At 50.5% G+C, this 27961-nt stretch overlaps 1 protein-coding gene across 1 annotated transcript in view; it reads left to right on the forward strand.

The window, feature by feature from the left end:
• The first annotated feature begins 399 nt into the window (after nucleotides 1-399).
• LOC115504521 (ATP-binding cassette sub-family A member 17-like) overlaps nucleotides 400-27961 on the forward strand; it is a 76439-nt gene continuing 48877 nt past the window's right edge. Inside the window, exons 1-11 of the mRNA XM_032591666.1 lie at nucleotides 400-447; nucleotides 839-1097; nucleotides 5689-5816; nucleotides 6871-7033; nucleotides 8418-8677; nucleotides 9340-9456; nucleotides 11065-11182; nucleotides 19381-19554; nucleotides 24978-25150; nucleotides 25763-25906; nucleotides 26992-27121. Coding sequence (XP_032447557.1) covers nucleotides 400-447; nucleotides 839-1097; nucleotides 5689-5816; nucleotides 6871-7033; nucleotides 8418-8677; nucleotides 9340-9456; nucleotides 11065-11182; nucleotides 19381-19554; nucleotides 24978-25150; nucleotides 25763-25906; nucleotides 26992-27121 — 1714 coding nt within the window. The remainder of the gene's footprint in view (nucleotides 448-838; nucleotides 1098-5688; nucleotides 5817-6870; nucleotides 7034-8417; nucleotides 8678-9339; nucleotides 9457-11064; nucleotides 11183-19380; nucleotides 19555-24977; nucleotides 25151-25762; nucleotides 25907-26991; nucleotides 27122-27961) is intronic.

Here is a 27961-nt window from a genome sequence, read left to right on the forward strand (position 1 = left end):
GCGGGGCAGGGGAAAACGGGAGATGAGAGGAGACAGGGAGACCTTCGCACAACCTTGTCCTCACGAAGCTGGGCTCCTGCTCGGACGGGAGGGGTTGGGGCAGGAGACCCGGCAGGTGCAGGCTGTAGACAGGAATGTGGAAATCATCAGTGTGTCCGTGCATTTCAACATCAAAGACCAAGCGAGATTGCCCACGGGGGAGTGTCAGCCGAGCCCCACTGGGATGTTCAGAGGTGGGCAGAGGAGGGGGAGCCCGCAAAAAAGAAGAAACGATGCTCTGAAAGTCCGAGAGCAGACAGCTCCTCAAGGACAGGAGGGCACGTGTGTGTGATGCCTGACAGTTGCCCCGTTTGCTTCCCAGCTGGTGCTGATCCCTCCCCTTCCGGTGGGAAAGTGACAATGGTCAGGAATTTAAAACTTCTTCTTTGGAAGAATTTCATCTTGAAGGTGTGTAAGGTGGTCCTTGGAGCCGTGGGCATGTCCGGGGTGGGGGGACTGAATGTTTATGTCACGCTGGCATCTAATAACTGATTAAAGAAAAAATCAACAACTGTACTTGAAACGGGGCCCGTTCCTACAAATAAGCCAGGTTCCCACTGGAATTCCGCAAACCGTCATCACTGAAGGTTGCATCATCATTACTGGTTTCTCGCCGCTGATGTCATGGAAAAGTCCAGAAAGAGAAGCCATTTAGTTCATTCTCTATTTTTTTCTTTTTTGTGGGTTGTGCAGGGAGGCTGGGGGTGGGGGAGAATGAAAGGGCTTCTTAAATGGAAGAAACGTTGCCGTGTGGTGACTTAACACTCGCGTTCTCATGCTGCTTTCCTTTCTGTTCTAGAAGCGGAAGACTCTGGTAACAGTGCTTGAAATCCTAATGCCGCTACTCTTCTCCATGATCGTCATGTACCTGCGTTTAAACAGTTTGCCCAAGAAAATACCTCCTGTCAACTACCTGGCCATCAATGTCAGTTTACTGCCAGACTTCCTCTATTTTCCTACTCACACCAGATACCAACTAGTGTATGTCTCTTCCAAAAGCGAAACGTTGAAGGCTATCACTGAAGCGGTGGGGAAATCCTTTGACGTTGAGTTTGAAGGTGAGACATAAAGATGGGGTAAGGACAGGGAGGGAGGGAGGGCCATTTTATAGAGTTTGAGGCTGTTTCCTGAGGGTGCGTAAAGTCGTGATTCCATATCTGGGGTCTCCAAATCCTAAAAAGTCTGTGGAGGTGACAGCCGGGGGAAAGCCGCCCACGAGGTCAACCACGTTCTGGCGACTTGGGAGATTCTGAATTAGTCGTCCGTCTCTCTTCTCATTTTGATCATTCTAAGCCAGTCTCTGCATGCAGCCAAGAAGGTCTCTCAAAGGTCCGAAAGGTCTGGCCAGCCTTGTGCTTCTGCCCCTCTGGTGGCTTCCACTGCACCAGTAGTCCAGGGTCTGGCCCTACCCCTGCCTCCAGGCTCCTTTCAGGGGCACTGGGCAAGCTGCCAGCGGGCTTTATTTAGATTTCTCAGCTGTGCCTTCATCTCTCTCTGCGCCCCTTTGGCTACGGTCAGAGATCTCGGATTCACGGTTCATCACACCGCCACTTTGGGCTTTCTGTGTCAAGTCTGCGGTTGACAAGCCTGCCGGGCTCCACCTCCCTGAGGGCAGAGGGCCTTGTCCGTTTTCTTCATCACTGGGCCTCCTTCATGCCTGGCATACACTCGCTGCTCAATACATATTTACTGAATGAATAAATGTGTTCGTTAATGGAGTTAGGTAGATATGGTTTTTCAAAACGCGGAATCCACAAGATGTGGAGTCATGTTCCAAAATTGCCATAATTGTAATATATGCTTTTGTAAAGGTGTTCTAATAATACATAAGGTACCGAGTGAAAAGGAAGGGCTCTCCTCTCCCAGCTCTGAGTGCCACTCAACGCAGACAACTCTTTTAAAGGCCCTCAGTGGCAACACGCGTGGGCGCCGCTGTTTTGGGGCTTTGCGCTTGCCTGGCAACCTAAAATACCATTCTAATTCTACTAGTACGAGATTGGAAACAAAACACAACAGAGAAAGCTCCTCTTGGGAGGCTGGAGATGATACGGCGGTGCAGGTGAAGGACACGGCTTGCGAAGTAGGATGGCGGCGGCCTCGGGACTCGGGCGGGGGGGGGGGCAGGTGGGGGCCGCGGCGGGGCTGGGGGTGGGGCGTGGCCGCAGTGGACGAGGCTGAAGGAAGCGGGGGGTGGGGGGTGGGGAGTGGTCTGAGCGAGGCTGGAGTGTCTGCAGGAGACTCGCACGCCTCCCCCAAGTCTTGGGTTTTCCTCCATGTGCGCGAGGCCGCCCGCGTGGCAGGGGTTTGAAGAGAAGTTGCCTGGCGCGATCTGTCTCTTCCTCTGGCTGTTCTCCGGGTCTCGCAGGGAGACGGAGATGAACCTGGGGCCTTGGGCTCCTGTCCGTGAGCAGCCCTCCGACTCCCTAAACATTCGGCCTTTGCATCCGGCCTGGATCCCCACCTCACTCCCTGGGACCCCTTCGGTCGCCTCCACGGAGAAGAAAGCATTTCTCTTCTGTCTTCCCTTAAGATCCTACCTCGGGCAACGTCTCCCTCCTCGTATGGGGTGTCTCGAGGCGTCAATTCTGTTTCACTACCCCCGACTCACTTCTTAACCTCATCGCTGTTTATACTCTGTCCTTGGCGTCGCCGGTTCCAGGGCTTTCCTTCCAGGCTTCCTTCTGCGCGTGCGCGCTATGCCGGGGACACTTCAGGCCTCCGCCTGCGGGAGTCTCGGGGGCTGAGTCCCGCGGTTCCGGGACCTGCCACTGCTTCCGCCTCCGGCCGCTTCCGCCGCCACGCTTCTCTCTGCGCGCTCTGCGACCGTCCCCGGGACAGACGGCCGTCTGCCTTCCGCTCCTCCCTCTCTCCTTATTACATAACTGCACGTGAAATAATATAAGGTTTAGAGTGAAAAGTCAAGTTTGTAAGAGTTAAATTGTAGTGTAGGGCTAATGCTTAGCTTGAAAAATAACAGCTTTGTGTTGACACTGAAGGTTAAGAGATAACACCCTTGCTTTGCTCTGGTAAACTACGCCTCATACCCTTGTAAATTAGGCTTCACCAATTAAGGAAACAAAAGTTCAAAGAAAAGAGCGTCAGAGGCAGGGTCAAGGAGATCCACTGGTTGCAACTTAGAGGCAGAAAGTCTAAAGTAAACACCTCATTAGACGACTGTTTCTAACTCATCTGGAACCTGTTTCTTTGTTCTGTTCCCAGGTGATGCTAAAACGACGCGATCGGTTATAAAAACTCTGTACCCCGGCTGTTCGGGGCCGCACTCTTGTCAAGAGTGTTGGTCCCGATCGGTCGGCCTTGCCTCTCATTGTAATAAACTTTGTTGTGACTGTCACTGGTGCCTGTAGCATTCTGTTTCAGGAGTCGTGTGGATGCAACAAGTTCTCACCCCAAATGCCACTTCGCAGAATTCTTTGCTAGAAGTTTAGAATGTATTTTTCTGGAATTTAAACGTTAAAAAAAGAAAAACACAAAAAATAAACCTTAAAATTTCAATAAAAGAATAAGAACGATGAACACCAGAATTGTTTGCAATGACATTTTCAAATCACATAATAGGATAAGAAATAAAAATTAGATTTTGCTCTTTGGGGCCATTCCCCTAAGTAAATCCTACACCCTGGAAGGAAGGGCAGTGGTTTGAGGAGCTCTCCAAACCGTGACAGACGTGTTTTCCCTTTTGATGATCCTCACAGCATGTTCTTTCCCTGGGGGGCTGGACCCCTCTCCTGCCGTCAGCCCTTGGTGCCTCCTCCTTGGGCGCAGGATGACTCCCGTGGCTACACCACTCTGCACTTCGTGGTCCCCTTGCTACCGTGACTTGTCCAGGGATGACACCTAACTCAGCCAGAGCCAAGGAAACACTGGGATGTTTCCCGGAAATTTCTGGGAAAGAGATTACTGCTATTTGTTTCTGCTAACAGGGCAGACTGGGTTATGTTGGCCTGTTGAAAAACATACGCTGGACAAATATTAAAACTATGTTCTTGAAAGCAATGAAGAACCAAACTGATAGTAAGAAACTATCTAAACAAACAAACAAATCTAGGGTACAAATTTTGTTTCTTGACCCAAGAGGTAATGACTTCGCTGTCAACTTTATAACCGCTCATTAGAACGAACGTTTGTGTTTTGTACACCTTCCTGTATGTATGCTATTTTCCTCAATTTAGCCAAATGTTTATGTACATGTGTGTGTTTAAAAAGAAACATGAATATGGCTAAGGAAACAAACTATATAGAGGAAAATAGGAAGATTCACTCATAATCCTATTCCCCAGATATGTCACGATGCAGACTTACCCAGCCGATCTGAAAAAAGAAGAGGACTCAACAGAACTAGAAATGAAAATAAAATAACGTAAAACTCAGCTGCAGCTAAAAGTAGTGACCTCCCCCCCCCCACTACCACCGAAGGGGCTGAGGACATCGGGGGAGCAGGAGCAATGCTGAACCAGGAAAAGAAAGGATTTCCATCTCTATCACACAGTTGGAGACTGGATTCAGTCTCAAATCTTGTGGACCAAGTGATTCATTTTGGTTCCCTCCCCCCACCCCCCAACCCCCCCCCCCTGCCAAGAATGGGTTTTGTTCTGATGAAAAGTTAAAGTTCAGTCTCATCGAGGAGCCTTTCGACATGCCACATAACCTCCAGCATCATTGGAGATTTTTATCATGAGTCGGTTCATTTGAAAAAACTCCATATTCTCAGAGACGTTTGAGAAAATGCTGCCACGCCAAAACAAAACTGGACTCCCATGGCACGGAGATGTGGTCAAAGGAACAGGAAGCGGACTTGGAAATTTAGATCAGTGAAATCGCCCCCAGGGAAACGACCGAGTGGACGCGTGTGATGGCTGGGAGACAAGGTCTGGGAGGCGCATGACAATGTCCAGCAACAGGATGAAGAAAAGGGGAAGCGAGAGCGACTGCGTCCCGCCCACCCACGAGGGTTTCTAAAAGGAAGCAACTGGACACACAGAGGGGAGGGGACAGAGCAGTTCACAAAAGGTTCCCGCAAGAGCGGCTGTGTCTGCGAGGCGCGCAGTCTCACCGCTTCCTAAGAGGACAGCAGAAAGGGACAACCGTGGACGTGCGCTAGTGACTTCTCCTGCGCGGAGATAAAGGCGCAGAAGCCAATGAGCTCTCAGAGAAGACAGCCGGCTGGCGGCGAGGAGGCGGAATGATGCGGTGATGCCTTCCACGTTCTGAGCAAGAATTACTTTTGAGGAGGATCCCGGATGACAGCCTCGCCACACGCGAGGGCCGGGGACCGGAGCAATTATTTTTCTCATCAGAACAGCTACGTTCGTCTGTGATTCTGTCTCCCGTTTCGGTTGCCATAGCCACGCAGACGAGCTACGGACGGCTCCCCATCAACATGGCCAAGGGCGAGTTCCACCTCCTGTGGCCCTCAGCGCCGCCCAGCTGGAGGGCCTGGGACGAGAGATGGCGGGCATTCAGACCGTTGTCACCGCCTCGCGTGGCTCCCGGCCATCGAATGTGCTCATGTGTTCGCAGAATGATGGAGGAAGGTGTGTGGGGGGGGTCTTGCGGCCCCTCCGGCACCGGCTCAGGGAGGCGGGGATGGGGGGGGCAGCCTGCTTGCTCACGGGACTTTTCTCTCCACAGTCCTAGGCCATTCTTCAGTGCCTTTGTTTGAAAATTACATACTCCAGGATCCCAAAGCCTTCTTCGTGTTGGCTGGAATTGTCTTCGATCACACCTTCAATGACAGCAAGCAACCCCTGCCGCTGAAGGTAAGGGCCATCCGGTCCCGGAACGGCCTCACCATGCCTCCCAGGCTCGCGCGTGGGCCCATTAGGGAGTCTCGCCACCTGGGCTGCCCCCTGTCTCCCTGTGTCTGCTTTGCCACCTGGCTGCCTTTCTTCCGGAGGAGGTGAGAAAATGCTCCCGGTTTCACTGTCTCCAACCTGGCCCCGGGGCACCTCCCAGTGTTCGGGTTCCTCGCAAGAGAGGCCTGCCCAGGGAGACCTCGGGCTGAGAGAAGGGGACCACGAATTCCAGCTGCTGGATGGCAGACTGGATTCCGGCTTGGCAACCACTGGCTCTCTAGCCGTGGGTGGGGCGCCGACATTTCCGGGCCTCAGTTTCCCTACCGGTGTAGCGGGAGTACTAGCAGTTCCTAACTCAGCTGTTGCGGGCATCAAAGGAGTTTGTGCCCAGAACCGAGCCGGGGACGGAGGCACTTTCCAGAAGGACTGGTTGTGGTTGTCATCAGACCACCACACTAATCACATGGGCTCCATGTGGTAGGCCTGTCTGTCTGAGGACAAGGCAGTGGCTCCCGTCGGGGGCGGGGAAGCCGCTCGTGTGTAGCTTTGGTGTCGTCCTGTGCCGCCTGATGATTAATGGCTAGAACTTGCATGGGGGTGTTGGCAGCTGGAGACAGACACGTTGATAAACAACCAGCGACGCTTTTCGAGCACTAACAATTGCCAGGCACAGCCCAGGGACCATCTGACTTGATCCTACAGTGCCTCTGGGGCAAGTGCTGTTAACCTCATCCGCGTTGTACGGATGAGAAAACCGAGGCAAGAAGGTCAAGCCACCCGCCTGAACCGCCACCGCCATTCGGTGAGAGGTCTGGGGTTTGGGTCCTGGTGGCCCGGCTCCAGTGTCCGCGCTCGGAACCACCTTCCTGAAGGGGGCTCTCCTGGGCAGACCGCTGAGTGCTCCTCGCAGGGGAGGGAGGGATCGGCCTTCCCTCCAATCACAGCTGGCGGCAGACACGAGTCCTGGCTGAGCGTGGGGACCCCGTGACCCAGGTCGTCCTCTCTTTATCCCCTGCAGGTTAAGTACCGCCTGCGCTTCAGCTACACGCAGAGGAACTCCTTAATCGCGCAGCTGACCTCCAAACAAGATTATGTGGACAGCTGGGGCACATCCTTCCTCTACCCTCCCAACCCAAGCCAAGAGCCCCGGGCCTTAGGGCATTCGGACGGCGGACTCCCTGGTGAGGAAGCCCCAACGATCAGGTCTCGCCCACACGCACGTGCCTCTCGCGCTGTCACTGCCGTCTGAACCCTTGCTAAGCTAGCAGCTCAAAAGAGGCTGAAGGAGTAACGTTTAGAAACGTATCACTGAGTAAAACGCTTTCATTCTAGAGGAAGTTAAAGAGCAGTAAGGCTGTGACACTGAGCTGTTTGAGGGAGGAGGGGGGGCATTTTACGGGAACAAGGAGGGCGCGTCCCTTCTTTTTGTCTCCGCACGTACTCACGTTTGCTTATATACCTGACGGTCTTCAGCTCTCTGCAGGCCAGGGGAGAAGCCGTGGGGCAGCTCGGAGGCCTGGCCTCCACGTCACTGTAGACCTGGGGTCTCCCTCTTTGTGCGGGGTTCGGGGAGACCTCCCTGGTAGGGAGCGGACAGCTCTCAGGAAATCGAGCAGACAGCGTGCACCTCCCCGGAGGATGGCCACGCAACTGTCGTGAACTTTGGGCCCGCAAGCCCAGCGAGTGGGAATGTAAACCCGAGGGCTTATCATTCCATGCGATTCTAGAAAGGATGCCAACGGTTCTGCAGTGGAAACGCTCCAATATGCCGTGAAGACTCCGTGATGGTTCCCGGAATTTTATTATCAGCAATTTGTTCCTCCCTTTTTCGTGCTGACAGATCCAGGGGTCTGTGTAGGTCAAGGCCATCGGGAGACCGTGGTCACCTCCCCTTTACTGCTGGGTACCCCACGCTGGCTCTGCCCATGTGGAGGGCCGGTAACCCCTGCTGGGAGGTGGGGCCTTTAACTCTTACGAGATCCCCACACCGGGGATCTCTGCCCTCCCACCTATTTTTCCCAAAAGCTGACCTTCGCCCACCGACTACACTGTATGAAAATAAACGTTGCCGGTGGTAAAGTTTGGCTTTGAGGCTTGGCAGCAAAATTCAACGACCATAACCCTCGGACCACAGCAGTGACAGCTCAGACAGAGGTCCCAGTAGGTGAGGGGGCGCGTGTCTCCCAAGTCCTTTGCATTTAACCATTTCGTGTGTCCTGGTGACCGGAAGTGCAGAGCAAGCACCCTCTCCCTGAAGCCCGAGCACTTAGGGGAGAGGATGCGGCCCCACCGTGCAAGAGCGTGGCAATGGACACCCCTTGTTTTGTGGGCTCAGGATGCCTTTGCCCTGTTTTCTGATAAAAGACACCATCACAGCCACAGGGGGCCCCTGGGGACGCTGCTCCTTCTTCCCCGTGGCGGCACGTGGACTCCAGGGAGCCCGGCCCGCTCCCACCCGATCGTCTCCAGGAATCGTTAGCCACGACCCGCCTCACTCAGCGGGTGTTCTGCACCTCCAGTCTTCCGAGTCTCTTATGCTCGGGTGTCCGCTGTCCTCTCACGCAGGATACAGCAACGAAGGCTTCCTGGCCATCCAGCATGCGCTGGACAAGGCCATCATGCACTACCACGCCCACAACGGGACAACCGAGATGTTTGAGGGCCTGAGTGTGCTTGTGAAGAGGTTCCCCCACGGAGCCCACATCCAGGACAGGCTCCTGGTGACCCTTCAGAACGAGTTCCCTCTTCTGCTCATGCTCAGCTTCATCTGCATCGAGCTCATCATCATCAATTCCATTGCCCTGGAGAAGGAGAAAAAACTGAAGGTAACCCCCCCCTCCCCGGCGTGGGGTGCGAGCCTCTCCCGGGGCGGGGACGTGTACAAGCACCCATGAAAAATGACCCGGGTGGGGATGAGGCCGCGGCAGGGACGAGGCTGCATGGGTGTTAGAGGGACCTCCCCCTGAGGGATGGACGGCGGATGTCGGACGGTGGTTCGTCATTTGACCTGCTTACAACGTAGGCGACGCCGTCTGCTGTGACCACGTGAGTCCTTGCTTTTGGACTCGCCCACGGCAGCTGTTCAGGAGATGCCTGCGGACCGACCCCTGATGAGCGCACAGGAGAGGCTGTCCGCCCAGGATGAGTCGCTCTCTCGTGGCTGCAGCCGGGAGCCCAACCCAACACAGGCTGCCCCGAGAGTCTCTCTGCCTGCCTACGCTCTCCCGTTACCTGTCTCCTCACCTTTTGCTCTCGGTAGAGACCCTCTGCCTCCTCACTTTAATTTTCTTCTCCTTCGATTGCTTCTTATGACTGTATATAGAAATCGCCTGCCGGAGGCTCCCCAGACCTTGCGTGGCCTCACCGGCCATGCACGGTTTGCTCCGTCTCGTGCACTCAGCACCGTCTGAGCGAGGCCACCTGCGAGGCCGCGGTGGGTGCGTGGCGCTGGCAGTGGTGGGACGCCGGGCTCCTCTGCTTTCTCTAGGAGTACATGTGCATGATGGGAGTGGACAACTGGCAACACTGGGCTGCCTGGTTCATCGTGTCCTTCGTCTCGGCCCTCCTCGCCGTTTCTTTCATGACCGTCCTCTTCTGCACACAGGTGCGTGTCCGGTCCCTCCGCACACGCTAAGCGGAAGGAAGGTGGCTGCGGAGCGGGCGGTGGGGCTGAGACTCGACAGAAGATGAGAGCACAGCCAGGGACGCGCACTTGGGGCAACCTCAGGTGGTATTTGCGGAAACTTTGCGGGCATCGGGCACTGAAGCTGCACCATCCGGGAGAGCCTTGACGGCCTTCCGTTCCTGGGGCCGCAAGTACTGGACGCGGGTGTGGTTAATTTCGTCAGGGAAGTGGGATTCGTCTCCTAATTAAAGTATTTTATAAACTTAAAAACATTACAACTCCGCAAATAGTTGAAAACAGTTGTTGTAAAAGATGGAGAACGTCCTCTTAGGCCCATCCTACCGTGTTAAATTTTCCTCCGTGCTGCCATGGAGATCTGGTGTTCCAATTTGCTAACTTGCATCTGATGGCTAAATTATAATCCACCATGTGGATAAATGAAGATTTAGCTTCTAAATTACCCAAATTGGGGCACTTTGGATAAAGGTAGGCAAGAAAACCCAGACCACATGGCAAAATACATAAAACAAAGAAAACGGCCAGAAAGCATTAAAAAGAGGAGACGTGAGGTGTCAAAAGAAATACTATAGTTATTATAAGAGCGACAATGACAAATGGGATAAAGTTTCTTATTAAAGCAAAAGAGATTCACATTGGATCAAAAGTCGAATTCAGACATATGCTCTCTTTAAAAAAGATACACGTACAGGGGCGCCTGGGTGGCGCAGTCGGTTAAGCGTCCGACTTCAGCCAGGTCACGATCTCACGGTCCGTGGGTTCGAGCCCCGCGTCGGGCTCTGGGCTGATGGCTCAGAGCCTGGAGCCTGTTTCCGATTCTGTGTCTCCCTCTCTCTCTGCCCCTCCCCCGTTCATGCTCTGTCTCTCTCTGTCCCAAAAATAAATAAAAAAAAACGTTGAAAAAAAAAATTTAAAAAAAAAATAAAAATAAAAAAGATACACGTACAGAGCGTAATTTATAAAAGGTAATGGACGCTGGATCAAAGTTATGCCTTAAAAAAAAAATCAAGATATGTTGTTTAATTTAGACTAATCTTGTGGTTTTAAAACAATTTCTGCATTGTTCTGGGGCCCCTGGGTGGCTCAGTTGGTTGAGCGTCTGGCTCTTGATTTTGGCTCAGGTCATGATCCCAGGGTCGTGGGATCGAGTCCTAAGTCAGGTACCATGCGGAGCATGGAGCCTACTTAAGTCTCTTTCTCTAATACCTAAGAAAGTGTCTTCTTTAAAGCCTTGGCTTCAATCATAGGATTTTTTTTTTCCCCTCTGTATCCCCTGTGTAGTATTAAACCACATCATGTCTGATCCAGAAAAAAAAAAAAAAAAGAGTCTCTTTCTCTCTCTCTCTCTCTCTCTCTCTCTCTCTCTCTCTCTCTCTCTCCCCCCTCCCGCTGCACCTCTCCCCCACTCATGCTCTCTCTAAAATAAAAAATAAAACAAATTCATTAAAATAAATAAATAAATAAATAAATAAATAAATAAATAAAAGTTCTGCATTGTTTTCAGGGTATTTTATGCCTCTCCTCATTCTTCCCACGTAAAAACAATGTGTGTTTGTGACTGCTCCATAGGTGAACAGTGTGGCGGTGTTCAGGAACAGCGACCCTAGCTTGATATTTGTTTTCCTACTGTCTTTTGCCACGGCCACTGTTTTCTTTGCATTCATGATCAGCACATTCTTCCAAAAAGGTGAGTCCTGATAAAATTCTCAGTCGGGGAGTGTGTGTGTGACTTCTTTTTCTGGTAGCATTGCTATTCCAGTTACGTGCATCATTAATTATTATTTCTCCAAAGCCAAGTTTTCACCTCTACAGTTACTTTAGCAATAGAGCAGTTCCATTCCCCATTGAAGGCTTAGGGAACTGTCTCTATATACGTATATCTTTATGCCTCATTTGGCTTCTAAATGTCATTTCAAATGGAAGCAAATGGTAAGTCCCAATGTGGAAGGAAATGAAGGGTAAGACATCCAGTGCAGACAGGTTTCCAGGTCTTGATTGTGAGTTGGGCACAATGATAGGGTAGCTTATAAGACACCACAGTAAGAGAGGAATTCCTGGAACTTTGGTCCTGTCAGAGGGGTGTTACCTCTAAAACTGTTGGTAGAGTCGCTGAACTACTAGAGGCAAAAATAACAGGAAATGGAGTCAAAGTCAGAGTGTGGGATAACTGAGTCCGGATTCAAATAGACAGAGGTAAAAACATGAATGGAGGACAGGTCCAGCAGGTGGTAACAACAACAAAAAGGCTTAAAAGAATTTGGGAAAAAATAAAAATGTGGTATAAATGAAGCCAGGCAATTTATTGTTTACATTGGTGAATATTTGACATCAGATACCATGTTCTAATATGTGGGCCCTGGAAAATATGGACCCTGCCAAGATGGGGGTGGGTTCTTTGGGAGGCTGACTGGGCTTGGACACTATCTCCTGATTCAAATTCTCTACCTAGTGTCCCACTATCGCTCAATAGCTCAAGGGCAAGCATGGCAGGGGGGATGGTCAAGGAAGAGAGTTACGTGGATACCTTAGAGCATAAGTATCAAAAGGATGCTCAAAAGCTAAGGCTAATGTGGTATAGAAGGTTGAAGCCCCCAAAACTGAGCTTGCGTTCACACACAAGAAATAAGCACAGGCTGGAAATAAAAGACACAACCAATGAGGTCAGAAGCACAATAAAGCAGGACCAGAGTAGGAAACAGTCCCAAGTGAAGGCAAATATATACTATGCAACTCAGAGTCTACGACCAATTGCTTTTTGATGAAGGGGCCGAGACAATTCAACAGGCAAGGAATAAGGAACAGTCTTTTCAGCAAAGGGTGCTGGGATAGCTGGATATCCACGTGCAAAAGAATGAAGTTGGACCCTACATCACATCATGCACAAAAATCAACTCAATATGGATTGTAACCCCAAATATAAGAGTTAAAACTACAAAATCCTGAAAAGAAAATACAGGCATAAATCTTTGTGATCTGGGGTTAGGTGGTGATTTCTTAGACATGACACCAAAAGCATAAATCATAAAAAAGCAGATGGATAAATTGGACTTCCTCAATGTTAAAAACTTTGTGCTTCAAAGGATACCATCAAGAAAGTGAAAAGACAACCACAGACTGGGAGAAAACATCTGCAAGTACTATATATCATAAGAGACTTGCATCCAACATAAGTAAATTAAACTAAATTAAACTAAACTACAACTAAAAATAAAAACAAAAATATTCCAAACTCATTCTACAGGCCAGCGTTGCCTTGATACCAAAGCTGGAAAAGACATCAGACCAAAAAAACTACAGACTAAAATTCCTTATGAATACAGAGATGGAAAAATCATCAACAAAATACTAGCAAACTAAATCCAACAGTATATTAGAATGATTACACACTATGCCAAATGGGGTTTATCCCAAGAATGGAAGAATAATTCAACATATGAAAAAAAATGAAAAAGCATGTGACAAAACCCAGTACTTTTCATGATAAAAAAATTTTAACAAACTAAAATTTAAAGGAAGTATCTCAACCAATAGTGAGCATTTACGAAAACCCCACAACTAACATCATATTCAATGGTGAATAATTGAAAATATTCCCCCTAAGATCAGGAACAAGATAAGGATGCCCACTTTCCCCTCTGTTATTCAACACTGTACTGGAAGTTCTAGCCGGAGCAATTAAGAAGAAAAAGGAAACCAAAGACATGTAACTGGAGAGGAAGAAGCAAAACTCTCTCTATTCAAACGTGACATGATCTTATACAGAGAAAATCCTAAAGAATCCACAAAAAGAACTTTGAATCCAGCGAATTTGAATCCAGAAACAAATGAATTCAGCAAATTTGCAAGATACAAGGTCAACACGCAAAAATCAGTTGTGTTTCTATACACGCACAGTAACCATCCCCAAAAGGAAATCAAGAAAACAATTCCACTTAAAATGCCATCCAAAATAAAATACTCAGAAATAAATCTGACCACAGAGATAAGAGACTTGGTAAAAGAAATCAAAGATGACTTAATGGAAAGACATCCCATGTTCATGGATTGGAAGACTTAGTATTGTTAAAATGGCCCTATTCCCCCAGATTGATCTACAGATTCTATTCAAATCCTATTAAAATCCCAGCTTCCTTTTTCTCAGAAATGGATAAGATGATCATAAATTCACATGGAATGGCAATGGGCCTTGAAAAGCCAAAACAATTTCAAAAAAGAATAACAAAGTTAGAGGACTCACACTTCCTGGTTTCAAACTTACTACAAAGCTGTAGGGATCAAAACAGTGTGGTACTGGCATGAACATAGATAGACTGATGGAACAGAATTGAGTGTCTAGAAATAAGCCCATACATCTAATAGGCAATTGATTTTGACAAGGGTGCCATGACCATGCAATGGAAAAAGAACAGTTTCTTTAACAAATGGTGCTGGGACAACCAGATAGGCACTTGGACTCCTACCTCACTTCATTCCTTAGATGGCTGAATACTATTCCATAATATGGACAGACCACATTTGGTTATCTTTTCATCTGTTGATGGAAACTGGGTTGTTTCCACCTTTTGGCTAATGTGAACAATGCTGTTGTGAACATTTGTGCACAAATGTCTGTTTGAGTTTGCTTTCAATGCCTTTGGGCATACACCTAGGAGTGTAGATGCTGGATGATGATTCTATTTAACTTTTTGAGGAACTTTTTGAGGAAGTAACAAACTGTTTTTTGCAGAAGGTGCAACATTTTACATTTGCACAGCAGTACATAAGGGCTCTTTTTTTTTTTTTTTTTTTTTTTTGAGAAATACCTGTTCAAGTCTTTTGCCCATTTTTCACTTGCATGGTTTGTTCTGTTGGTGCTGAATTGTATGAGTTATTTATGGACTTTGAATATTAATCTCTCTTCGGATATGATTTGCAAATATTTTCTCCCATTCCATGGGTTGTCTTTTTACTTTCTTGATAGTGTCTTTTGATGCACAAAAATTTTAAATTTTGTTAAAGTATAATTTATCTCTTTTTTCTTTTGTTGCCTATGCTTTTGTCCTTATACTAAGAAACCAGTGCCAAACCCAAGGTTATGAAGATTTCTCCCAAGGTTTCTTCTAAGAGTTTTATAGGTTTAACTCTTATGTTTAGAACGTTGATCCATTTTGAGTTAATTTTTGCATATCGTCTAAGATCAGGGTCCAACTTCATTCTTTTGCATGTAGATATCCAGTTTTCCCAACACCATTTGTTGAAAAGCTACTCTTTGGGGCGCCTGGGTGGCTCAGTCGGTTGAGCGTCTGACTTCAGCTCAGGTCATGATCTCACAGTCTGTGGGTTCGAGCCCTGAGTCAGGCTCTGTGCTGACAGCTCAGAGCCGGCAGCCTGTTTCCAATCCTCTCTCTCTGCCCCTCTCTCTGCCCCTCCCCCACTCTCACTTTGTCTCACCCTGTCTCTCAAAAATAAAAATAAAAAATAAAAATAAAAAAGCTACTCTTTCCCCCATTGAACAAATTTAGCATCAATTGAAAATGAATTGATCATGGGGCGCCTGGGTGGCTCAGTTGGTTAAGTGTCCAACTTACGCTCAGGTCATGATCTCACAGTCTGTGAGTTTGAGCCCCACATTGGGCTCTGTGCTAACAGTTCAGAGCCTGGAGCCTGCTTTGGGTTCTGTGTCTCCCTCTCTCTCAAAAAATAAATAAACATTAAAATTAAAAAAAAAAGAAAAAGAAAATGAATTGATCATGTACGTGAAGGATTGTTTCTGGGCTTCTATATTCCACTGGTGTTTATTGGTCTAGACTTTGAGAGGAATTGGTGTTCATTCTTCTTTAAATGTTTGGTAGAATTCACAAGTGAAGTCATTATGGTCCTGGGATTTTCTTTGTTGGAACAGAATGCGAGGGGCCTATGGGGCACCATCCAGTGTACTAACATACACATTACTGGATTCCCAGAATAAAAAAAGAGAAAGGGGGAAAAAAAACCCACCAGAAAGAAATATTTAAAGAAATAATGACTGAAAACAACCCCAATTTGATGAAAGACATGAATCTACAAACCCAAGAATCTCAGTGAACTCCAAGCAGGATAAACTCAAAGAGATCCACACCAAGAGTCATTCAGATTGTCAAAACCCAAAGTCAAAAAGAGCATTTGTGAAGGCATCAAGAAGAGGCTCCTCGTGTACAAGTGAACCTTGGTGATATCAAAAGCTGATTTCTCTTCAGAAACTACAGAGTTCAGAAGTTAGTGAGATGACATTTTAAATCCCGAGGGGGTTAAAATTCAACCAGGAATTCTATACCTGGAAAAACCCCTTGAGAATGAAGGTGAAATTGAGACATTTTCGGACAAACAGAAGCAGAGAGTGTCCATTGTTACCGATGGACTTGCCCTACAAAAATTGACAAAGGGAGTTTTTTGGGCAGAAATGAAAAGCCTCCAGACAGTAACTTGAAGCCATAAGAAGAAATACAGACCATCAACTGGTGAAGACACCTTAAGCCAGCATCACTGTCCTTTTGGTTTGTAAATCATCTTCTCTCTCCTATATGATTTATAAGCAAGTGCATGAAAATATTCATGAATCTGCATTAATGGGCACTTAACAGATGAAGATATGATCTGTCACAATAACAGTTTAAAAGGGGGAGGACAGAGATGTCTGTGAGCAGAGTGTATGGTACTGAAGGTAAGTGGTATTATTTAAACTTGGTTGTTATAAGTGTGAGGTTAATTATTACATAGTTTTGACTAAACTATGCGTGTTACTTTCCTGTTGCTGAGGTAACAGCTTACCGCATACTGAGTGGCTAAAAATAGCACATATTCATCATCTTACAGCCAAGTCTGAAATGCATTTCTCTGGGCTAAAGCATCAAGACTTCCTCAGGGCTGTGTTCTTTCTGCAGACACGAGGGGAGAATGAGAACCCTTCCCGATGCCTGCATTTGGGGGCTCATGGCTCCTTCCTCAGTCTTGGGTGCTCTAGCTCCTTCTGACTTCTGATTCCATCACCTCCCCTCACTCTGGCATTCCTAACTCCCTCTCCTGAGGGCCCGTGGAGTTGGACCCACCCAGATAATCCAGAATAAACTCATCTCAAGATTCTCAATCACCTCCACAAAGTCCCTCGGGCTCTGTAAAGTCACACCTTAATGTTTTGGCTTTCAGGGGTTAGGATTGGACATCCCTGGGAAGCCTTTATTCTGCCCACCGCAGCACATAAACAACTGGAAAAATAGTGAAGTGAGAAAAGAAATTATTGAAGCAACTTCTCAACACTGAAAACCAACAGAAATAAATGTTTTCAAGTTGGGGGGCTTGAAAAGAATCACTTCACAAAGAAAGGAATTACTTCAAATGCTTTTAAAACATAGTGTTTCAGGGAGCCTGGGTAGCTCAGTCGGTTAAGCGTCCAACTTTGGCTCAGGTCATGATCTCATGGTTGTGAGTTTGAGCCCCTCTTTGAGCTCTGTGCTGACAGCTCAGAGCCTGGAGCCTGCTTTGGAGGCTGTGTCTCCCTCTCTCTCTGCCCCTCCCCTGCTCACGCTCTGTCTCTCAAAAATAAACATTAAAAATCTTTTTTAAAAAAGAATAATGCTTGCAATGGGTTGAAATATGTAAAATATAAAAACCCTTGATCACGTAACAATCGTGATTTATTTTTTTTTTCAACGTTTTTTTTTTTTTTTTTTTTTTTTTTGGGACAGAGAGAGACAGAGCATGAACGGGGGAGGGGCAGAGAGAGAGGGAGACACAGAATCAGAAACAGGCTCCAGCTATCAGCCCAGAGCCTGACGCGGGGCTCGAACTCACGGACCGCGAGATCGTGACCTGGCTGAAGTCGGACGCTTAACCGACTGCGCCACCCAGGCGCCCCGGTAACAATCGTGATTTATAACGGTGCCCCAGGAAATGCCTCACTGGCAGCCCCTGGAGGTGGCTAGGGCCGCCATCCATCACACCCTGTTACCACCACAGGCAGGAAGGCATGTCCTGGCTCCTGGCTGCCCTCCAGATCGTGCCTCCCGCCCGCCCGGCCCCTTTGAGGAGGAGATTGTCATGTGAGCAAACCACACTCTACCTCTTACGGAAGCCTCTGCTGCCCCCTGTCCCTGCCCACATTCATGGTTGGTGGTCCCACCTCATCTCCTCTCAGACCCCTGGCTTGCTCTCCCAGTGACCCTGTGCCACCCCACATCGGTGCTCCCACGCTCCCACGGGCATCCCCTAAACCTGAGCCAACAACTGTGTGGTGGCCAGAATCTCAGCCTCAACAACCCCACTCTTGACCCCCCATGTCTCTGTTTAGCTCCCCCATCTTGCACCCACCTCCCCCAGTAATTCTTTGACCCCCATCAAGACGTCTGATCCATTGGCCCCAGTGTTTTGTCACTACCCATCACCCCATCGTGTGCCTCGCCCTGCTCGGAGCCCCTGGCCCGTCCCTACTTTGACTCCTCTGACATATACCCACCGGCTCTCTGTTGAACTCCTATTGCAAATCCTCAGCCCTGGTCACACCCAGCTCCCCGCTTACCCTGCAGCAGAACCTGGCCGGAGAAACACTCTCCCCTGTGTGGACCAGTCTCTTTATTTAGGCCTCTGGTTCACAGATTCGCTGGCCACCGCCCTGCAGACCACCCACATTCCTTTGTCACTTTGACCCGCACCTCTCTGGAACAGCAATTTCAAACCTTTTCCCAACCCTCCAGTGGACGCAGCCCTTCTCCCTTCTTCACTGAGGCTGGAAGTTCTCGCTCTGGCCTCAGAGGGCCGGTTTTGCACCCTCGTGTGGACCCTGACCTTGAGCAAGTTAACAGACTGTGCATGCGTTTTCCCTTCTGTGAGACTGGAAAATAACAGTATTTACAACTTAGTTAGAAGGACCAGGTAGGGTATTGCACGTCAAACGCTGACAACACTTGATGCGTGGTAAGAGCTTAGTAAATCCTAGCAATGATTGACACCATTTACAAAAGAAGAAACTGAGTCAAGTTATACAAGATCCAAGGTCAGCCAGGTTCGGTGAAGGGCCCACTGCTGTCTCAATGGGGGCTCTTTCCATTACCTATGCAACCTTTAGGACTGGCTCCCTGTTCTCTCCACTTCCCGGAAGTCAAACGCCTGCACTCAACCTGAGCTCCTGTCCCATGCTCCAGCTGGATTGGCCTTCTCTCCCAATCTGGAGCCACCATGCCAAGAACCTGGAAAAACTTCGAGTCCTTGACCCATAATTTACTAGCTCCATGCCACAGGGCACATTTATTCCATGTGGCTAAACCTCAGTTTCCTCCCCTGTAAAACAGGGAGGGCACGGGGGTTATGGAAGAGTCTATAGAGAATGCGCGGATCCCAGTACTACATCATGTCCTACTGCCCGGAGGAGGTCTGTACCGTGAGGGATGGTGTCAGTGCCGTCTTGGGCAGTTAGACATTGTGCCTTCACAGACAGATGGATTCGTGTTGGGTTTGTTTTTTTTTTTTTTTTAATTTTTTTAACGTTTATTATTGAGAGACAGAGAAAGACAGAGTGTGAGCAGGGGAGGGGCAGAGGGAGAGGGAGACACAGAATCTGAAGCAGGTTCCAGGCTCTGAGCTGTCAGAACAGAGCCCGATGTGGGGCTTGAACTCACAAACCGCGAGATCGTGACCTGAGCCGAAGTCAGACGCTTAACCAACTGAACCACCAGGCGCCCCCGGATGGATTTGTGTTTTAAGTGCCACAGATGCCCTTGGTCTTTTGATAGCGAAAGTGCAAAATTCCTGAAAAGACGGCTTCTCTTGGAGATGCCGAGGACCCCACAGTCCCCAACCCCACCCTGCCGTGGCGGGAAGGGGCTTGTGTCGCACGTGGTGCATCAGTGACAAAACCCTTCTCGTTTCTTCCCGCAGCCCACGTAGCCACTGCCTCGGGAGGAATCATCTTCTTCCTCACCTACCTCCCATACCTATACCTCACTTTCAGCTACTCCCAGAGGACCCACTTCCAAAAGATTGGCTTTTGCCTGCTCTCGAATGTCGCCATGGCACTGGGAGTGCGATTTATCTCCATATTTGAGATAAGAGGTGAGTCCCACCTTTCTCCAAGGGACGCTGCCTCAATGCCCTGTCACCGCTGATGGGCAGGGTGACCTGAGTTCCCATGAGAGCCTCACTGCACTCTTCATTCGGCGTCCTGAGCGTTTCTGACCTGCTTGAAGCTACGGTAGGTTGTAGGACACGTTTCACACCACACAGCTCGCAGTGTGGTTTGGGAGCAAAACTAAAGCGTATTAATGATTTAGGAGATGATATGACCATGCAGTCGTACAGATATAAAAGATACAGAGTTATGGTGCACCTGGGTGGCTCCGTCGGTTAAGCGTCCGACTTCAGCTCAGGTCATGATCTCATGGTCCGTGAGTTCGAGCCCCACATTGGGCTCTGTGCTGACAGCTCGGAGCCTGGAGCCTGCTTTGGGTTCTGTGTCTCCCTCTCTCTCTGCCCCTCCCCTGCTTGTTGTCTCTCTCTCTCTCTCTCTCTCAAAAATAAATAAAAACATTAAAAATTAAAAAAAAAAAAGATACAGAGTCATGATTCGATTTGGTTCACACTTTCAGAATTTTATAGATAAACGGAGTGCTATCTACATACGTCATGTTTGAGGCTCACAGCCTTCAGGGTCCATCTAGGGGACTTCCCATCAATGGTGTCCTACTTCCAACTCCCACCTTTGGAAGTGCACCCCCAAGTTTTCATCTGTCTTACGTTCTGGGGTCGGAAGGATCCTTCCGAATGCCAGCAGTGACAGCAGAAGATTGCAGCTAGCATATCAAAATGTAGGGACCAGCTGGCCTCAGTAGGCTTTCTGCATGAGACCGTCCCACATTTCCGCGGCACGAAGGTGATCTGCTGTGAACACTCCAGCAAGTGTCTTCGTTGCTCAGTGTTGGCTTTTATCACCAGAGTCCTGGTTCCAGACACTACGGCTTGGCTTAGCAGCAGCAGGGATAGGAATTATATGTGGGACCTAGGTTATGCGTCCTCTTAGGGCAGTTGGGATTACCTTCAACAACCTGCTCAGAGGCACTATCTATCAATAAATGTCTTTAGGTTGGGATGGTCTAAATGGGTGAAGGGTGCTTAAAATATAATGGAGGGTGTCAAGTTGACCAGAATTCATTGCAGGTGAGTGGTTTTCTTTAACAAAGCAGTGACGAAACCACACTTTGCAAACGACAACGGGGGAAAAGTAGGTTTAAAACGGTAGCTCCGGGAGTACCTGGGTGGCTCAGTCTGTTAAGCGTCTGACTCTTGATTTCAGCTCAGGTCGTGATATCATGGTTCATGAGATCAAGGTTGGTGAGATCAAGCTGCATGCTGGGCTCAGCGCTCAGCAGACAGAGCCTGCTTGCGATTCTCTCTCTGTCCCTCGCTCCCTGCCCCCCCCCCCACTCTCATGTGCACACACACTCTCTCTCTCTCAAAATAAATAAATAAACATAAAAAATGGTACCTCCGATTTCTTCCATGTTAGTGAGTGAATAGGGGAATTTTACAGAGCCTCTCTGTTGAAAGCGGGGGGAACTTGGGTGAGCAGTTGGGCTGGACGAGCTTGTGGGTTTGTTCCCACGCTGGGATTCTCTCGGGGAGAGACTGAAACGACACTCGGCAGGGCTACAATGCGGTCCTGACAGCCGTGGGGGTCCGAGCATCCTGGGTGGGCATCCTGGGTGGGCTGAGACGGCCCGGCTCCCACGCCTCTGCCTCCTGCAGTCACTGGGTGTGGACCACCCAGAAAAGGCTGTGAGGAGGCTGACAGCTGAAAGCCCGTTGGCCGCAGCACGCCCGGCAGCTGAGGTGACAGCTTTCGTGAAGGGGGCGGGGCAGGAAAGTACATCCCTGTGTCCTTATACCAACCCCTGATACACGAGACGGCCTTGGGGAAGGTGCCGTGGTGCTGGCTGTATCGTGAAAGAAAAACAAAGGAGAAAATTGCCCCCGCGAGCCTGTTACAAGCTGGTTCTCTGTCGGAGCTGCAGCCCGGGTCACCCTGCAGGGGCAGTCCAGGGACCCTCAAGCAGCAGCCCAGGTGCCCGGCAGAGCCGGCCTCACAGGTTTTCAAGTACAAGGCAGTGAAAAACATAAGGAAATAAACAGCCATGGACAGGAACCAACAGAAACAAGACAAAGTGAAAACAGATTCACAAAGTCCTCACATTTTGGGATTATCAAATCACAGATTATAAAACAATAATGCTCGTGATAGGTTTTTCTTTTCATAAGGCAGGTTTGAAAATATCTGCAAGCAATGAGGACGCAATACTCCTTGGGGGAAATACAAAATACGACCAACCAAGGAGCAAACTTCGTGGATGGGTTACCAGTAGATTCAAAACAGCGGAGGGAGAATTATGACCTGGAAGGAGGTGAGAAGAAACCACGCAGAAGGCAGCAACGAGGACCAAAAGGATTTTAGAATGGCAGGAGAGCTGAAAACTGACGCAGGGAAGAGTGTTTTGCCTCCATTTAAGCAGAGATCCGGCAGGAAATGAGAGAAGGGGCAGAGGAAATGCATCTGAAAAGAGGGTGCCCAGATCTGTCCCCAAACTCAATGTCAGGAAGCCCAGCAAATCCCAGACGAGAGTAATAAGAAATCTACACTAGGCACATCAGCGTACAACGGAGCACAGCAGATGGCAAGAGAAAAATCTTAAAAGTGGCCTGGGGAGCAAAAAGAAAAATTGCTTTTCAACAGAGCCACAGTGGGGGCCTGAAGACAGTGGCTTCATACACGGGTTGCGTAAAATAACTAGAACAACAACAGCAGCAGTGGCAGCGGCGGCAACGGAGATTCCTTTAGGTTTTATTTTTTTTAATTTTTTAATGTTTATTCATTTCTGACACAGAGAGAGTGTGTGTGCGTGCACGCAAGCGGAGGAGGGGCAGGGAGAGGGGGAGACACAGAATCGGAAGCAGGCTCTGGGCTCTGAGCTGTCGGCACGCAGCCCGATGCCTGGCTCAAACCCACAAACTGTGAGATCATGACCTGAGTCAAAGTCAGATGCTTAACCGACTGAGCCACCCAGGCGCCCCTAGGTTTTTGTTTTTTGGGTTTTTTTAGAGAGAGAAAGAGCGCGTGCACACAAGCGGGGGAGAGGGGCAGAGAGAACCTTAAGCAGGCTCCAGGCTCAGCTCAGAGCCTGATGCGGAGCTCGAGAGCTCGATCCCACAACCATGGGATCATGACCTGAGCTGAAATCAAGAGTCGGATGCTCAACTGACTGAGCCATGCAGGTGCCCTCCCTTAGGTTTTTATTCTTTATTTTTTTAACAGGTAAAATTTTTTTAACAGGTAAAATTAAAGTGTATAGGAGGGGCTTTAGAGGGGATCATGTCAGAACCCAAGGGAGTAAATACCTTCCGGAAGGAGAGTAAAGATAATTAAGTTTAGACTTCGCAACATAAAGCAGACCTGGTGATTCATTACTGAGCCAAGCAGGCCAGAAGCAGTGGGTAACTTTTAAACTTAATAGAAGAAAGAGTAACGAAAGGTTGGCTGAGTCCAAAAGCGGCATAAAAGAAGAGAGGACTTTGGTCATACGCCCACCTCCACGGCATGGGGGCTGGAAGTCGGGGCGCAGGACGGGCACACCCTGTTCAGAACACTCTAGATGGAATGGACATGGCGCAGACCCCTCCCGCACGCACCTTCTTCCTGAATATAATTAGATAAATCGTGGGAGGAAGTCACAGCTAACCCCTACCTGATCCAAACTCTAGACCTCAGCCAAAGTCGGACGCTCAAACGACTGAGTCACCCAGGCGCCCCCTCAAATTAAAAAAAATTTTTTTTAATGTTTATTTATTTTTGAGACAGAGACAGAGCATGAACAGGGGAGGGTCAGAGAGAGAGGGAGACACAGAATCGGAAGCAGACTCCAGGCTCTGAGCTGTCAGCACACAGCCCGATGCCCGGCTCGAACTCACGGACTGTGAGATCATGACCTGAGCCGAAGTTGGACGCTCAACCGACTAAGCCACCCAGCCGCCCCCTCAAATTTAAACAAAAGTACAGAGAGGCAAGAATGGCCAAAACCGCTTTAGGAAGAGCAAGATGGGAAACCTTGTTTTTCCAGACATGATGATCTATCAGAGAGCAATCATAATTAAGACTGACAAAAAGACTGATAGAACAGAAAACCCAAAGCCAAAGGCACGGGTGAAGGTCGGCAGTGACGCCGACCCCCGGCAGTGGGGGTCAGTAAATGGTGCTGCAGGGACGGGAGGACCTTCTGGGGAAGTTGAAACCGGACCCGCAAATCACAGCACCCACAGGGGTCAATTCCAGCGTCAAAACTCTGTAACACTCCTGGTGATGATGATATAAAAGAGAACACTCCTATCCTCGAAGCGGGAAAGATCTCTTAAACAAGACACAAACTAAATGACCGTAAAGGGGGGTGGATCTGACGTCGGGGCAGACTAGCGCTGCGAGAGGATGCACCTGCTCTCGAGAACCACGTGGGCTCAGGGTCCACCGCAGCCTTGGAGTCCGCCCTGAGCCCTGCGAGATCTGATTGTCAGGCGCGGTGGAAGGCGACGCTCTCGTGTGGACCAGTCGCGGGATCGCCTGCCAGGAAGGGCCTCAGAGGCCACCTGGCCCTTCTCCCCACGGCAGCTCAGCTCAGCCCAGGTTCCTGGGGTGGGGCGTGGGGGGCCCTGACGCGCCGAATGGGAACAGAACCTCAGGTGCTCAGCAAGCACTTTGAAGTCTGAGGAGCAGCGATCTAGCCCGTCTGCATGCTCGCCCGCCCGCACTCGAATCTCTCCCTCGGCGTTGCTGGTTCCCGCCACCGCGAGCCTGCTGGCGGACACTCAGTATCTCGGACGCTTTCAGTGAGAAGCCTCGGCCACTTGCACCCAGATTAGACACTGGGCGCCACACAGGCTACTTTCCTCCCTACGCGCCCAGGACCTGGTCCCAAGCCAACTCCTCGGTACCTTCCTGTATTTGTGGAACAGGGATGTGTGATCGCCCACAGCACGCGGGGCCCCGGGGCAGACGCTGCAGATACAGTGATGGGTGAACAGTAACTCAGGCAGGTTCACAGCACAGAGCCCTACCCTCTCCGATCGCAGTTAGCTCAGGGTGCCGGGGGGATGGGCACATAACCCGGACGGGGGAAGGGTGCAGGGTAAGGAGACCCCTGGGCAGCCCTCACTTCAGGTGAGAATTAGCCCGGCGGACAAGGCGGGTAACAGGTGCGGAAGCGGGGAGGCGTCTTGGATGACCGTGTTCCTATTCGGTGCCATTGAAAACACTACCACCTTCTGGTAATACTGAAAATGTTTTGTCGTGTGGGAGACACTCACAGCTCTAGCTTTCCCCCCTCCTGTGCCTTGCGTTCGTCCCCTGGCGCCCCAGACATCAACTCTGCAGGCCTGCGGGCGGCGGGAGCGGGACGTCCTGCCGTCCGGGTGCTGACTGCGGCCCTTTCTCCGGGCAGGCACAGGCCTGCAGTGGAAGAACGTGGGCGGCTTCAGCGGGGAGTTTAACTTCTGCCAGGTGCTGCTGATGCTTCTGCTGGACTCCGTCTTGTACGGCGCGGTGGCCGGGTACGTGGAGGCCGTCCTCCCGGGCGAGCATGGCGTGCCCAAGCCCTGGTACTTCTTCGTCATGGTGAGTGCGGGCGCCGCCGCTCTGCAGACCAACGCAGACCGTCCACGGCCTCCCCCCGATACCCTCGCCCGTCGTGGCAGTGTCCCCGATGAAATCCCAAACCCCAGGACACCTAAGCTGGGTCCTCTAAGCCGGATTCATCCCGGAACCTATCAGCTTGCGGTCACCAGGGGAGCACGATTAACGCCCCGCCAACGGCCCCGTTGTGAAGGGGGTGACCCTGTCTGACGTGCACGGGCACTCACTCTGGACCACTGCGCGGCCGCCCTGCTGGCCCTTACCAGAGTGTGGACAAGCGCCCGCCCGGTACTTCTCCAGGCCTCGGCCACAGGGAGCCTCCCGGCAGGCACGCCGCGAGCCTGGGCGGGGCGCGTCCCTGTCGCTCACTCCGTCCTCCGGACCACGAATTGCAGGCTAGAAAGCAGCTTGTTGTTAGTGGGTCCACAAGCAAGCTGCTTGACGTCTCCAGGCACCACTAAATATTTGGGACCAGGAAACTTGGGGGCTGGAGGGGGAGGGATGTGGAGAACTTGGTTTACCAAAATATTTATCTTCCCGAAGCAGACAGTGGACTCACCCGCACGTGCTAATGTCAGCTGCCTTTCTGTCTAGCCATCCCACTGGCGTGGACAGCCCATGCCCCTCACGCAGTCGGTGCTCCAGGTGGCGGATCCGGACAACTCTCCGAAGAGCAAGTTGATTCAGGAAGAGCCTACCAATTTGAAGAAAGGGATTGAAATCCAGCATCTCTACAAGGTATCGGCTCACAAGTCTCCTTCCGAGAACTGAAGAAACAGGCGCAGAGGCTTCTGTTTTATTGTTGATGGGGGTTACGAGGCACAATTTCCTGACCGAGGTTTCGTTTCCTCCTGGAACGCTGTCCTCAAAAGAGGAACCTGACGTAAAGTGCCCTGTCTCCTGGGGTGCGGCTAAGTGGAGGAGGGTGGAGGGTCTGGATGATCTCTCTTGAAATAACCCGCCCCCCTCACCCCTGCCTTGCCAGCGCCCCTGCCTGGAGACACCTGGGACACCCTGGGACTCAGCCACTTGCTGGCTGACTTCCATCCTCCACGGTTCACACACCCAGCCACTCGGAGCCCCAGCTCTCAGGGCCCGCTTCCAGCCGGGGCGTGATTCCCTGTCACCAGCGTTGGCTGAGCCCTTCCTGCACGCAGAGCCCCGCGTGACTAGGCAGTGCCGCGACGGGACGCCTGGACACAAGCCCCATGCCGGGGATGTCCCACATTTTCTCCTTTGGCCCCTTCTGTCCTTCAAATGCGATGAGTCCCAAGGAGAGGCGGTTTCCTCGTACTGACAACGCAGCCTTGTCACGCTCGCAGCCTTCCTCTGCCTGTGGGAGCTGGAGGGGGAGGAGGCGTCACATCCTGGCCCGGACGGGAGGGCTCCAGCTCCCTCCAGGCACGCCTGCCGCTTCCACAAGCAGGGATTCCCTTTGTGCTCACACAACAGGCTGTCTGCAGCCACACGGTTCTGGCATGATTTCTGAGGGGGCTTAGCCAGGTAATGCGGGGAAAGGTGTGGTTCTAGAAGCAGGGAGAAATCTCCCTGCCAAGCTCTGAGCCCCTCGTCCTCGAGCTCTGGCCTCCGTGGCTCGGGTACCAGGGAGAACCCCCAGGACTGCGCCCCACCCCCGTCAGGCTCCTCACCAGCCCCCCCCCACCCCGGTCAGCTAAACCCCGAAAAGAGGGCTCCCTTCTAGATTTCCACTTGGATTCCCACCGATGGGCTGGCAGGGGAACTTGGGGTGGGTCACAGGTTCGTCACAAACGCCACGTGTGTGCACGTGCTCCACGGTCAGTCACGCGTTGAATTTTCCACAGGTCTATCACACAGGAAAGAATAAACATGTAGCAGTCAAAGACCTGACCCTGAATCTGTACCAGGGGCAGATCACTGCTCTCCTGGGACACAACGGAGCCGGCAAAACCACCACGTGCTACGTGCTCACAGGTACCTGTGCGGGGCCAGCCCCTCGAGGAGGAACAGACCCCGAATTCTGTTCCATCTCCCCTCGTTAGATCTCACTGACGTCTTAATACGAAGCATTTGCTGTTTGTTTTTATGCCATCTGTATCCTGTCTGGCTGTTCACATGACCTTGTAGCAGGAAAAGAAAATCTTTGGCTCTTTCAGCCTGCAGACTCTGATCTCACACGCTATCCAGGAGCTGTGAGCCCTGCCCTATGTGTGTCTTCCCACATAGAACCTTCCGGTACAGGGAGGCACCACTAATCTCCTAACCATGAAATCCATCCATTTGCTTCTGATTGGGGGGGCGGGGGAGGTGGCTCAGTTAGGATGAGACCTGGAGAATTATTCTACAATTACTTCGGTTTCACAATCATTTTGATGCCTAAATAGTTATTTCACATTCTGTCAGCTAAAACAATAGGCTGCGATGTTTGAGAACTTGTTCATTCTGCAAATATGTATTTCTTGGAGCCTTAACCTGTGTAAAGTTCTGTACAAGACCAACGAGACACATTTCTGAGCTTCGAGGAGCTCTGAGAGCCAAGCAGTCACAGACACCCACCCTGCCAGAGAAACTATCAGCATCTCAGAGGCAGGCTGCCTCGGTTCCCCTCCCAGGCTGCTGTGCACCTTCTCTGGAAGATTCTGACGAGCAGCAAAGGGGAAACTTGGCCTGAGGTTCCGTCGGCCACTCCCCCTCCGCGCCCCCTCCCTGGCATCAGGATTTTAGGATCTGAGGCTCAGCCCCACAGACGCTCACTGGACAGGCTCTGTGGGGGTCAGGACAGGGGACTCAGGCCGGCAGGTTTCCTGGACTGGG

This window comes from Lynx canadensis, chromosome E3 (assembly GCF_007474595.2).
Source record: "Lynx canadensis isolate LIC74 chromosome E3, mLynCan4.pri.v2, whole genome shotgun sequence".
Taxonomy (NCBI): domain Eukaryota; kingdom Metazoa; phylum Chordata; class Mammalia; order Carnivora; family Felidae; genus Lynx; species Lynx canadensis.